This window comes from Enhydra lutris, unplaced genomic scaffold (assembly GCF_002288905.1).
Source record: "Enhydra lutris kenyoni isolate GAN:26980312 unplaced genomic scaffold, ASM228890v2 scaffoldscaffold82, whole genome shotgun sequence".
Lineage (NCBI taxonomy): Eukaryota > Metazoa > Chordata > Mammalia > Carnivora > Mustelidae > Enhydra > Enhydra lutris.
The window spans coordinates 46,969-59,417 of NW_019154166.1; the positions used below are offsets into that span (position 1 = coordinate 46,969).

At 55.8% G+C, this 12,449-nt stretch overlaps 1 protein-coding gene across 3 annotated transcripts in view; it reads right to left on the minus strand.

Moving 5' to 3' along the window:
* LOC111161221 (zinc finger ZZ-type and EF-hand domain containing 1) overlaps nucleotides 1–12,449 on the minus strand; it is a 98,393-nt gene that overhangs the window by 43,950 nt on the left and 41,994 nt on the right. For 2 of the 3 annotated variants that reach the window (XM_022524810.1, XM_022524809.1), the window contains exons 17-26: nucleotides 10,408–10,478; nucleotides 9,389–9,503; nucleotides 7,121–7,280; nucleotides 6,170–6,291; nucleotides 5,950–6,072; nucleotides 5,048–5,214; nucleotides 4,887–4,968; nucleotides 3,963–4,164; nucleotides 2,879–3,027; nucleotides 900–1,140 (exon numbers count right to left, since the gene is read on the minus strand). In XM_022524810.1, the coding sequence (XP_022380518.1) occupies nucleotides 900–1,140; nucleotides 2,879–3,027; nucleotides 3,963–4,164; nucleotides 4,887–4,968; nucleotides 5,048–5,214; nucleotides 5,950–6,072; nucleotides 6,170–6,291; nucleotides 7,121–7,280; nucleotides 9,389–9,503; nucleotides 10,408–10,478 (1,432 nt within the window). The remainder of the gene's footprint in view (nucleotides 1–899; nucleotides 1,141–2,878; nucleotides 3,028–3,962; nucleotides 4,165–4,886; nucleotides 4,969–5,047; nucleotides 5,215–5,949; nucleotides 6,073–6,169; nucleotides 6,292–7,120; nucleotides 7,281–9,388; nucleotides 9,504–10,407; nucleotides 10,479–12,449) is intronic. The other variant, XM_022524811.1, reaches the window with a different exon arrangement.

Here is a 12,449-nt window from a genome sequence, read left to right on the forward strand (position 1 = left end):
GAGATGTTCTAGAATCAGGAAACAAACCCTGCACCGTGAGGTCTGAAGAACCAGGTCGTATAGGGCAGCCTCGATCATCCTCGGAGGACTGACTCCAGGGCCTGCTCTACCGGGGGAAGCACGGTCCCTGCTCAGCTCATGTGCACCATGAAAGCAACACACACGCAGCTGAAGTGCTGGGGAAAGGCCTAGCTCCTCTTTACGGAGGGCCCGAAATGCTTTTCCCTTGAGAGATTACGGGGGGAGAGAGCCCCTCCCTCCCGCAGGTCCCAGTCCCGGAGGCTGCTGGCTACACTCACAGGATGCGGGGGGCGGGGGGATGTGGTGGAGGGGTAAGCGAGGAACAGAGATGGCAATGAGCAGGCAACCAATCAGGAGGCCTCCAAAAGCCACAAATGCTTTAAGTCTAAAGACAAGAGTGAATACATTTCCCTCCTTGGCCATCAGCACCCTGAATTACCCACACAACTCGGGGTCTGACCAGCGTTTCTCAGGATGTCGGAGCTCCCGACTCCCGAGTTTACGGATAAGGGGACGAACGTGCAGAGAGCTTGTCTGACGAACCTGAAGCCACTCGACTTCAAGTTCTTGCCCGAGACTATAACCCAAGTTAGGGCCTCCTTCCCTTAAACTTCTTGGCAGTTTTCCACGAGGATTTTGGAGAAAGAAGTGACCTGCTGATTAGGAAACTCAAGGCTACTTGTACACATGACAGTTGTCTAACTATAAACGGGTCATGGATCTTCTGACTGGCAGAATGGGACTTAACCAGAGCAGGTCTACAGTTGTAGAAACATGTTTGTATTTCAAAATGCTTAGAAATGTTCCCATAAGATAGGCTTTCTTAAAGCTTAGCAACTGGCCTTCAGATCAGAAATATTCCCTGTAATATAAGTTACCATATTTCTGCAGCTTCTCATACAAGCCTGGAGTACGACACACCAGAGCAGCAAAGGTGGCGTTCACAGCTTGATCAATAGTGGAACCAGCAACTATATCTGTCTTTGGGGCCTGTTTTCTACATGCCTGTATGAATCCTTTGAAAAGTTCTGAAAATGGCCCACAGAAGTTCTGGGCAGGGTCTGACTGTGCAAACTCAAGAAGAAAGTGGTGGCAGGGATCGTCGGGGATATTCTTGACCTGGAACAAAACAACAAGAACACATCATGTTGAACGCAGCCCTTCACACGACCAAGTCCACCCAACACCGACCAGAACAAAGTAGGACAGAACAGGAAGCTTCATGCCACTGCGCAAACCAGACAGAGACACAGCTTTAAAAACCAGGCTTTAAAAACACGAGCGCCACCACGGACAGAAAGGTGATCGAGTGCCAAATGCCAGGAAGGGGCACCCAGTACTGAGAGCCCCCAGGAGAGCTCCCGACAGGCTGGGGTGAGAAGAGAAGCCTCCTGGAGGGTGTGGGCTCTGGACTGGACCCTGAAGACTCCTCCGGCCCCTGAGGAACAAAACTGCCAGCAGACGTGAAGTCTCAGCTGGGGAGCGGCCAAGGGGCAGAGACGTGCCGTGAGAGGAGCCCAGACAGAGCCTTGCCCGGCCCGATGAGGAACCTGGACCCCACCCTGTGGGCAACGGGAGCCAATAATGGTGTCTGGCCATGGAATAACAAGGTAATTCAGTGGCTAAAAAACCCTAGTAGGGACACCTGGGTGGCTCAGTGGGTTAAGCCACTGCCTTCGGCTCTGTTCAGGATCCCAGGGTCCTGGGATCGAGTCCCGCATTGGGCTCTCTGCTGAGCAGGGAGCCTGCTTCTCTTTCTGCCTCTGCCTGCCACTCTGCCTGCTTGTGCACGCACTCTCTCTCTCTCTAATAAATAAATACATAAATAAAATCTTTTAAAAAAAACAAAAACCCTGGTAGGTCCCAGTGTGCCAGGGCGCATGCAGGATGAGGGCCTGGAGAAAGATGTAGATGGAGGAGGTGGGAGGAGCTGAACACCCCAGGACAATCCCCGGGGCTGGTGGTGGACCGGGTGGGGGATGTGAGAGCAAGACAGGGAGCCGTGGCTCCGTGCCAAGGGAAACAAGAATGACAGTACAGCAGTGAGCAGCCAGGGGCGGGGCACGTCCTCCCCCGAGTGGAGCTGGGACACTAACAAGGAACCACCTAACGGAAGGACGGTGACACACGAGTGGAGCCTGGAGAAGCACCAGGACTATGGACTGAGGTTTGGGGAGGTTGTACACAGATGTGACAGCCAAAAGGAGAAGACGGGACGGTCTTGGTGGGCTGCGGGGACGGGGAGAAAGCCAAAACTCCTCCACTGTAGGGGAGGAAGAACAGGCAAGGCCCACCGAGGAGGCAGGGCCTCAGCTGGAGGTCGGAGAGGACAGCGGGCTGTCAGGGAGCCGGTGGAAGACAGGCTCTGAAGGAGCCCGGTCTGACAGAGGTCGGGGAAGGCCGAGGAAGAGCCCCAGGATTCTCAGCCACCCACTCCATGAAGTAGGCAAGGGAGGGAGGTAGAGCACCAGAGCAGAGACGGAGGCAAAGGGGACGGTGAGAGACAACGGGCAGACGTGCCCAGCTCGGGAGTCATCGCAAGCCGAGGTAACGGGCCGCTCTTCGACGGAGCACAGAGCGTGCCCAAACCGTCGACTCGGACGTCTGACTCAGCGGCTGCAGAGATACAATCCACCGGCTCGTGCAGGGACTCAGCCAGAGTTCCCGAGCACCGACCACATGACTCGCCGGTCCCCGGGGCCCTCGGAGTGGACACCACGTGAACAAGGGATGGCCCCTGCCGTCGGGCCGCTAATGGCTGAGCGGGAGTGAGGACGCCGACACCAGGGCTCACAGCGGAAGCAGCAGCTATCAGCAAACACTCCGTTCCCAGGAGAAAGACGCCAGAAGTAAATACCTCCTTACTATCCTGGTGCAGGGGAGTGGGCCAGCTCGCTGCTAATCCCAACTCTGGACTCAGCTGATGCCTGAAGACAGGTTTCCACAGCGGGGAATTCAGGACCGACGCCATTTTTGCGGGAGGCACCACCATGTCGCTCCCGAACTCTGGAAAGAGAAGAAGGCTGGTGAGAGCGCTGTGTCTCCCCCGGGACAAGAGTCTGGGGGCTGGCCGAGAGAAGGTTTCGACCACGGGGGTGTTCCGAGGACATGCTGGGGACCCACCCCCACTTCCCAACACGGAGCTGTGCTACGTGACGGACAGGCACCCCGGATGCACCCCCACCACAAGGGCACCCTGGGGCGCGGCCCTGCCACGGGCAGCCTTGTTCGCGGGCACCTCTGGACCTGCCAGGGCAGGAGGCAAAGTGAGCTGAGACCACGGCCAGGGAAGAGCTGGAGACCGAGGCCAAGCGTCTAATGGGGGAAATGTTCACAATTTGCAAACTTAAGTTTGAAAAAAAAAAAAAGAATTAAATACCCAGCCAGGTGTGTTTACGAACAGACATGAGAAAAAGTCTAGACGAGAATACGTTAGCATGTTAGTAACAGTTCTCTCTGGGCGTTAGAACTAGGAATGACTTTTCTCCTTCATCTTTCTCCATCATGTAACTTCTATGATGTTTCCTTTGACGGTCAGAAAAACTCAGGAAAGGAAACAGAAATAAAACATACTAGGAAGTTTTATTCTGTAATTCTCGTTCCTTCGATGCATTTAATAACTAAGTTGAAAAAATCTCTTTAAGACAAAGTCTGCGTTCCTGCATGTAACATAAATATTCACGCAGTTAAAGGAGACACGGCTAATTCACTCTATTTCTGCCTTCCAAGTTTCACAAATAAGAAGAAGCCACCGAGGCTGCTCTCCAGCCCAGGCATCCTCAGTCCCACTGGGACATGCTCCTAAGTCCACATCGAAGCACCTGATGGCCTGGCACCGAGCGGGCCCTGGCTGCAGCCTGGTGTGGTCTGCAGGCCGGCGAGGACAGACGCCGTCACACCCGCACCCGCCCTCGTGTGGAGCCGACGCACAAGGGACTCACGGTGCACGGACTTGAGCGCCATGCACTGGGCGGCCAGGCGTCCCATTAGCCGGGAAACGAGCAGCTGCAAGTCCAGCGCCCAGGACACGGCCACGTCGGGCAGGCCGAAAGCGGTGACGGTGAACTTGTAGCCCCACTCATTGTTGCTGCTGTCGGAGTGGAAGAGGAACTGCAGCCGGGGGCCGGCCTTAAAGGTCACTTTCTAGACACAAGCACAAAAGCCACAAGGTCAAACACAGTTGAGAAAATACCCCTTTGGGGCAAACATTCTTCAAGACTCAGACACTTGCATCCAACATTGGTGTCTGTCCTCGCCCTCCAGTCTCACCACGCCTGCCCAGGTGACTGGAGGGCCGGCTGAAACACAAAGTCCACGACTGCACCACGTGAAGAAGCAACGGTGGTAGGTTTCTAGACCTCGGACGCCCGTCTGCCCACTGCCTGCTCATCCAGAAACGGTGCTCGTGCTCCCCACTGAGACCACCAGAGAGCACGCCAATGGGGGGAAGCAGCACTTCGCCTGCCCCAGAGACCACGCAGTCCTCTGGTGGGCACTGCCGGCTTTCACCACGGGCTCTGGGCCTTCCTGGACCCCCAGCCCCACACACACCAGACAATGTGACAGAAGCCAGGGGGTGTCAAACTGTGCTGTGAAGAACCAGACTGTGAGTTAGGAGACCTCCCGGGCCGTCCAGTCTCTGCAGCGCCCAAGTAGCTAGAAATGACCCATCAACCGATGGGCAGGCTGGGTGCTGAAGCACCCCGATCTACAGGACAGGTGGCCGGCTGTCACTACCAGCTCTGCAGAGCCCTTCCTTTCACAGAGGTGCAGGGTAAGTGCTTCCCTTCCAGACCCCCAGGGGCTGGCCAGGAAGGAATTGGAGCAGAAGCGCGCACGTCAGCCCTTCTGGCAGCACCACTCACCTTGGGCCACTTCTCGGTGCCGACCTTGGTGTCATAGCGTGTTTTTCCTCCTCTGGCGTCGGTGAATTCCAGATAATCATACCTGGGAAGGCATAATCTCCATCACTCTCCTTCTCTCTTTTTAACCCGCTGTCGCTTAGGAGAAGACCACGGAATCTTACCTTTTCTCCGTCTCACACCGCTCATCAAACTCCACCTCAAAGTAGGTTGCCCCCGGGCTCACGAAGACAGACACCTCATGGCAGTTGTTTTCATAGTTGTGGGCAGACTCCTTTGTCCAGGTATGTAACACCACGGGACACTCCTGCTGCCACGTCTCTGCATCGAGCTACACACACAAATGAGTCAAGAAAGCAAGCGCCAGTCACTCTGTGTCCCGCCACATGGAAAGCTGTGCATCCGGGCCCCAGATGGACAGCCCAGGCACCGGACACACACGGTCGCATGGGCTACAGAGAGCCCCGCGTTCCGCCTGCGGACAGGTCAGCGTGCGTCTAGGCCTTAGCAGGGGACACGTGCGTTTTCAGTACAAGATTAGCCTGTTTTCCTGCAAGTCACTACTCACATGAATTTCCAGTGAGAAAAAACACTGAATTTGGGACCTTGGCAAATCTGAGCCCATCCTCTCATCTCTCTCCATTTTTAGTCTTTGCTTTTTCACCTTTAAAATAAGCTTTATAACGTATGCCCTTTCTACTCCCAAAGAGTTGTTCCAGGACTCAAAGAAGAAAGTGCAAATCTCTGTGTCCCATAAAGTTAAACAGGGAGAAAATTCTGTTAAACACCCAACCTTCGAATCTGCCTTTCGACACATCGTGTCTCTTCCGGACTCCAATCTGGTCATTCGCCTACCGGGTTCTACACAAGCTCTGGGCTGTGAGAGCGGACAGCCTGCATGCAGCCTCCTGGCCGTGTGGGCCCTGCCCAGTCCCCGGGCCGCCACGCACCCTCGTCCGCGAACCACTGATACCATGTGGTGGGGAGGCCTTTGGAGGCGGGTCCCCCTGGCAGTCCCGGCACTCTCAGAGGCTGCAGCACGAGCGCCGGCGCCCGCCCCGGTTACCTTATCGAGCGGCCCTTCTGGGTCGGCGCAGAGCCACCTCAGCAGCCCCGTCAGCGTGCTGAACTCACGCAGCAGCGTGCAGTGGGGTACGTCCAACGCGCAGAAGTCCAGCAGGAAGATGACCTGAAGGAGATCGACGAGGCCCTCAGCACTCACCTCGGACTCTGCTGGGGCTGCAGCTTACAAAACCCCCTTTCCAAAGACTCTCATTGTGTCTTACCAGTTGACGAGCTGCCATCGAAAACACCGAGTTACATAACTTTTCTACAATGGTTTTTCCACTGTGCTGTGACAAGAGGGATTCCAAAATCACTCTCATGCTTGCCAGAAACTGCCTCACATCTGCCGAAACATAGAGACAGCAGTTAGTATCGTGTGCGGGACCCACGTCCCTTGCTTGGTTGTCATGAAGGACAAAGCCGGAGAGGGTCGCAGGTGCGGTGACAAGAATTCCACATCAAAAGTCCACCGAGTGCCACGGGTCATGTTTTCCTCTGGGAGGAAAGGCAGTGCAGATCTCAGGCAAGGATCGCTCTGAAAGGCAGATTTCGGTCTTTGCTACTTTGGGATGAGGTGGATCTCAGCTGAGCAGCCCAGCGGCCAGGCTGAAGTCTCACTCTGCTCACAACGAGCCCGTCTCAGGAGGCCAGGCCTTGGGCTGAGCCGCAGGAGCCAGCCCTGGGCCCCATCAGCAGTCCTGTCACACTGCTGGGAGTCCACGTGCCACACGCGTATTTCTCAGAACCTGGGGAAGGTCACATCATTGCGGGTTTCTGGGACATGAACAAGAGCATTTTCGGGGTGTGCAAAGACCACAGCAGTGGTCCCATACACCTGAGACTTCACAAGTTCAAGCCTCTCCCGTTTGGGTGCCTCGACGAAAGCACGGATGACCGGCTCTGCTGTACAGTGTGGTGTCACCTCAGAGCGCCGCGTGATGGAGGGCCCCACGGCGGGAGTGCTGGGCACACCACACACTCACAGCACTCTGGGCAAAAAGACAGGCCACAGAACCCTAGATGAGGAAGGAACCACCACCCAGAGACAGACTAATCTGCCACCCGGGAGAGAAAACCCTCTGGGCACTCCGCGCACGAGGCTCCGAAGAGAGCGGCAAGGCCGAAGCAGCCCTGTGCTCTGGCGGGGTTGGGACGGCGCGGCCGGCACTCACACTGCTCCAGCAGGTCGGCGGCACGGCCTCTGGCCGCAGGGTCGGCGCTCTTCAGCTGCAGGAAGCACCAGGAGAGCAGGCTGCCCTGGACGGCCCAGAACAGGGACAGCAGCACGGAGCCGGCCTCCCCTCGGGCGCCTGTGAGCACCAGCAGTTCACACTGCGAGAAGCAGACAGAGAACGTGTTCACGGTGGGAGCAGAGCACAGGACACGGGCACAGGCACCCAGGCACGGCAGCTGTCCCCAGCCCAGAGCTGTCCGCGTTTCAAATGTAACCGAGAGAAAGGGCAGGTGAAAGCCTCTCTCTCACCCTCCCGCTCTCCAGAGGCTTCCCGCATGGTTTTCACTGTCAGCAGCCTCCCGTTCTGCCCCCTCGGGGTCTCGGCCTACCGGTTACCCCCTCTCTTTTACGCCTGCAAACCCCGTTTCTCTCTGGGCCCTTCCCCGGAGCCTGACACCACACCTATCCCACCTGAAAAGTCATTTTCTGCCCCTCGGTGGCTCTCCAGCCATCAGCTCTGTTCTCATCTGACCTCAAGGGGTAAATTCCTGCACAAAGATACCACAAGCTATGTCTGTCCCACAGTCTCCACGGAGTTGCCCCCACCTAGAAACAACCCCACTGGCCCTCCAAAGTAACCAAGATACACAGTGGCAGGTTCCCGAGGGGAGTCCCGCACACCAGTGACAAGAGATCAACCGCATTGTGCACATCCACATGGACGAGCTTCAGAAACAGTGTAACTGACAGGTGTGCACAGCGGGACCAGGCCAAACAAGCCTGCTGCACAGGAAAAGCCAGACAGGAAAGATCGGTGTACACCTCACAAGGGCGGCTGCCTCTGCGGGGGAAGGCGTGTGGTGCGGTGGGCAGTTCAGGGCTCGGCTGTCCCTCAGTGGCCGCACCAGTCCCAGCACTGACTCAGCTCCCGAGTGTCCAGGAGCTCCCGCCATCTCAAGTCCTACCACGAAGTCACATGTTCCAAGTCCACCCCCAGCCCTTCTCCTCTTCAAATACTGGCCCTCCCCATCTTGTCCCTGGACTTCTGCACAAGCGTGAACGCAGGCGGTGGCAGGAATAGAGGCAGATGGGAGTGGGGCGCGGCCACCAGGGCTCAGAGCAAATACCGATGAGCAGCCGGCTGAAGGGGCTTCAGGGAAGACAGAGATGGGCCAGACAGTCTGGAAATGAGAGAGAAGGCAGGAGGCAGCCAGAGAACATGAATGTGACAGCAGCAACAGAGGATGCAGGCATCCCAGCAGGACAGAGACGACCCTGGACTGGAAGTCATACTAGGTGTGCAAGGGCCAGCCCACGGGGTGATCCTGGCTAATGAGAACCTAGCACTCTCAAAGCTGTCTCCCTGCGCACAGAGCAGCCAGGAGCGGATGGAACTGTGGCTCTGGCAGCGACCCAAACAGCAGAGCACTGACGGGAGAACCCAAGTAAAGGGCAGAAAGACACTCCAGTTCGGCCACAGAAGACACTACCATCAAGTCTCCGTCACTCCACGCTTCCAGCGTGCAGTCTGGCCTGGCCCACATCACCCCCCACACCCCAGTCCATGTTCTGTCCAGAGAGCAGTCCTTGGTCCCCTAGTCACGGGGTCCTGTCATGTCAGAGTCCAAGGGTGTGCGGTGTCACACAGACTCATAATCCTGTCCCAAGAGGCTCTACGGCAGGAGCCTGGGCTGGGACCTAGAAACCCAAATTTCTGTCCAAACACCACACTTGACATGTAGACGACACTGTGAGAAACAGAATCCTTCAGGTTAAAAAAAAAAAAGTGAAAATTTGAAAGTATCACTGGCACACACAAGAGAGACTATCTTCTCAGACTTGATTAGCATGTGCGTCTCCTAAGGCATCTTAAATTTTTAAAAAACTAAAGCAGTTTTCCAAGGAACTCCCTCCACGGACACAGGCCTAAGTGCTGGGCTCATGGACCGCACCCCAGCAGACATGGCAAAGACCCCTTCCTCCTTCGCAAGGGAAGTCTCAACGAGCACATCCACACACAGATGGCTCGCTGACTAGCACGGGACTGGCCCCAGGAGCTGGCGATAAGGAGCCACGGCAGGCCGGGGAGTGTCAGTGCCCACCTGGAACAGCCCCAGGACAAAGCTACACCACACTGTGGACGTGGCCAACGGGGGTGGTGCCCGCCATCGCTGGGTCACGAGGTGAGTGAGGGGAGGTGAAGGGGACCAGGACAACGGGGGCGGCAATCGCCGGGTGTGAGGGGAGCGGAGCGGCCACCAATTACCTCTCGGGCTGCAACGGACAGGAGGGTGCTTGTGACCGCTAGTACTTCAGTGTTGTTCAAGTCGGCCACGTCACCCTTCTCAGGCAAGAGCAGGAGGCCACCTGGATCCTTATCACTGAAAGGACACAAGTCTGTCACGACACGTTGTTTCAGGCACAGCATGTTCATGCTTTTGTCTTTAAAGTTTCCAGAAAAGGATGCAGGATTTCAGTGCCAGTTCTGCAGATTGTGGAGGAGTCTGGGTCAGGAAAAAGGCAGATCCCAGCTGGGTCTGGGCCATTGTCTGTCCCCCATGTCCTGAGTAAGCTCAGGCCGTACACCTCAAGTCCTAAGCAGAGAGTCTGAGAAGTCAGTCTGGTGACTCCATCACCGTGACCACCAGCAAGAAAGACCCCTGATCTCACGGGGGCTAACTGCACAGTCCAGGCTGCACATTCGTGTCTTCAGAAGCTCCCCTAACGAGCTCCGAGGCTCTTTCGTTGCCCCGATCCTCGAATGCAGACCCACTCGGAGCCCTCTGAGTCTGCCCCGCTCTAGATACGGCCTCACATGTCAACAGGAGCTTGGGCTGCACGTTCCCTCCCTTCTTCAAGAGCATGGGCCTCCAGGAGGGCCGCCTACAGGGCCACTAGCTGCTCCACCAGCCAAGCACGCACAGATCTCCGAGTCGCCCCCTCCCGGCACACTGCCCTCGCTCGACTCCCGCTCTGTGCTTCTGGGTTCTCAGACCTGAGTACAGGACGCCCAGCTCCTCCGGCTTCAGTCGGCGTCTTCGACCTCAGTGTCACCGAGAAACGGGAGCGCTCGGAGCTCCTCAGTGGGTGCTGTCCCCAACAGTCTCAGGAGGACTGGGCCGTAGCTCAAACTCCTGACAAGGTCATCGCCCCACCACCACCTGGCCCATTCCTCTGACCAGTGGCCTCTCCCTCCCGGAATCTGGCTGAGCAGAGGGGATGGAGAGCTAAAGCAAACCTCGCGAACACGGGAACGACGGAGGGCGGAAAGCGCCAGGAACTCACCTAAAATAGGCGCACAGTGAACGGAAAGTAAGCTGCAGGGACTGCTTGTGCTCCTGCTCAGTGACATGCTTCTAGAAAACAACAAAGTGCACGGTCAGACACCTGTTCCACGGCATCCCAGAGCCCGGGCAGCACGAAGGGCCACTGGCCTGTTCCCGAGCACGAGCAAAGCCGGTGCTGGCACACGCTCTGCAGCATGCCACTAGGCCTGGCCCGGTGCTGGCGGGAGCCGGCTCCCCGTCACAACAGAAGACGGCAGGATCGCTGCGGAGCACTGCTAAAGCTCCCACGGCCAGGCTTCCCCACGGGAACTCACGATGCAAACATGTGGCAGGCGGGGCGCTTCTCATCCCCGGGCACAACAACGCGAGAGGGAAGGGCAGGAACAGCGCATTTCTCTCGAGTATTCTCTCGGCTCTGAAATCGGATCTAAGCTTTCCCAACATAAGCCGGAGTAGCCTAAAGTCACCGTTGGAGGAACCACATCTCCTGACGAGGCTACCAGGCCACTTTAGGGTCCCTCTCTTAATGCAATAAACGTGCTGAACACCGACCGTCCGGCAAGGTGCTGGAGGGGGTCTCCAGAGCAGTGAAGACCCAGGGCCCTGCCTGGCTCAGGAGGGTGGGAGACACAAGAATGCGGCTTCCGTTCATCAGCGTGGGAAGGGAAAACGGAGCCCTACCACCACCGTCAGTAGGGACGGGTGAAGGGAAAGCGACGGGGCTGCAAACGGATGGCAATGCCATTCAAGAGGTCACGTGTCATCTGCCACTTCTATGTGCGGGACACACGCGAGCAAAGCAAGTCACTGCAAGCGGCCTGGCAAATGCTGCCAGTAAACAAGGAAGATGGGAGTCCTGCCCACAGTCCAGTGGGTCAGGCCAGCAGATGCTGTCCAAGGTCATGAGTCCGGGTGCAAACTGATCCTTCAGGCTGATGTGCAAATTTTGCAGAGAGATGAAAACAACGGAAGATCCTGCCTCATCCCTGAAACCATCCGCAGTCACCTGACCCTAGCACTTGGCCCCATAACGCTCTGCGGCTTTTCCGTGGCTTTTCCCTGTGGCCGGTGTCCCCAGCTAGACTGTAGTCCCCTGGCTCCAGAGACCACATTTGGTGCTTTTGTTCCCTCCTTTCTTTCTATGAGCCCCATAAAGACTTTATTACATTTGCTAATTAGCTGCTGCATTTATAAATGCCTTTTTATGGGTGCATGGGTGGCTCAGTGGGTTAAATCCTCTGCCTTCAGCTCAGGTCATGACCCCAGGGTCCTGGGATCGAGCCCCGCATCGGGCTCTCTACTCAGCAAGGAGCCTGCTTCTCTCTCTCTCTCTGCCTGCAGCTCTGCCTACTTGTGATCTATCTCTGTCTGTTAAATAAATAAAATCTTGAAAAAAAAATGCTTTTTTAAAATGCTGGATCTTTTTTCTTCATCAAGCTCCTACCAATAATTCTACTACTTGCTTGTCTATAGACAATAAAAAACAATCTATAATTGTATCACCTATAAAGAATTATTTATCTTATCCTTTCCGATTATGATGTTTAAAATCTCTCTTCCTTGTCCTACCGCACTGGCCAGACCCTCTGACGACCTCCCGGAGTAGCAGCGGCCGGTGAGCGTCCGTGTCTTCCTCCTCATTCTGAAAGGGATGCTTCTAGGGTCCACCATCCAGCATATTGTTAAAAGTCTGGGGCACACGCCCTCCAGAAGGTTGGGGGAGTTCCTTTCTGCTCTGAGTTTGCTAATGGTTTTATAGTTTTAATCATCATCAGAATTTAATCTTACTTAAATGTTTTCTGTATTTACTGACATAAGTTTTTTCTCTAACCTCACTTACTAATTTTCTAACATTAAACCACCCTTGTATTCCTAGGGAACTCCCAGTCAGTCAGCACTTTGGATTTTACCAGACCGGTTTACAAATGTTTTGTTAGGCTTTTCTTACAATGTTTACAAGAAAGCCTGGCCTGTAATAAGTCTGCTTCCTTGCCACTCTTTTATGTTTCCATGTGTCGTGCCACCTCTGGAGCACTGGGA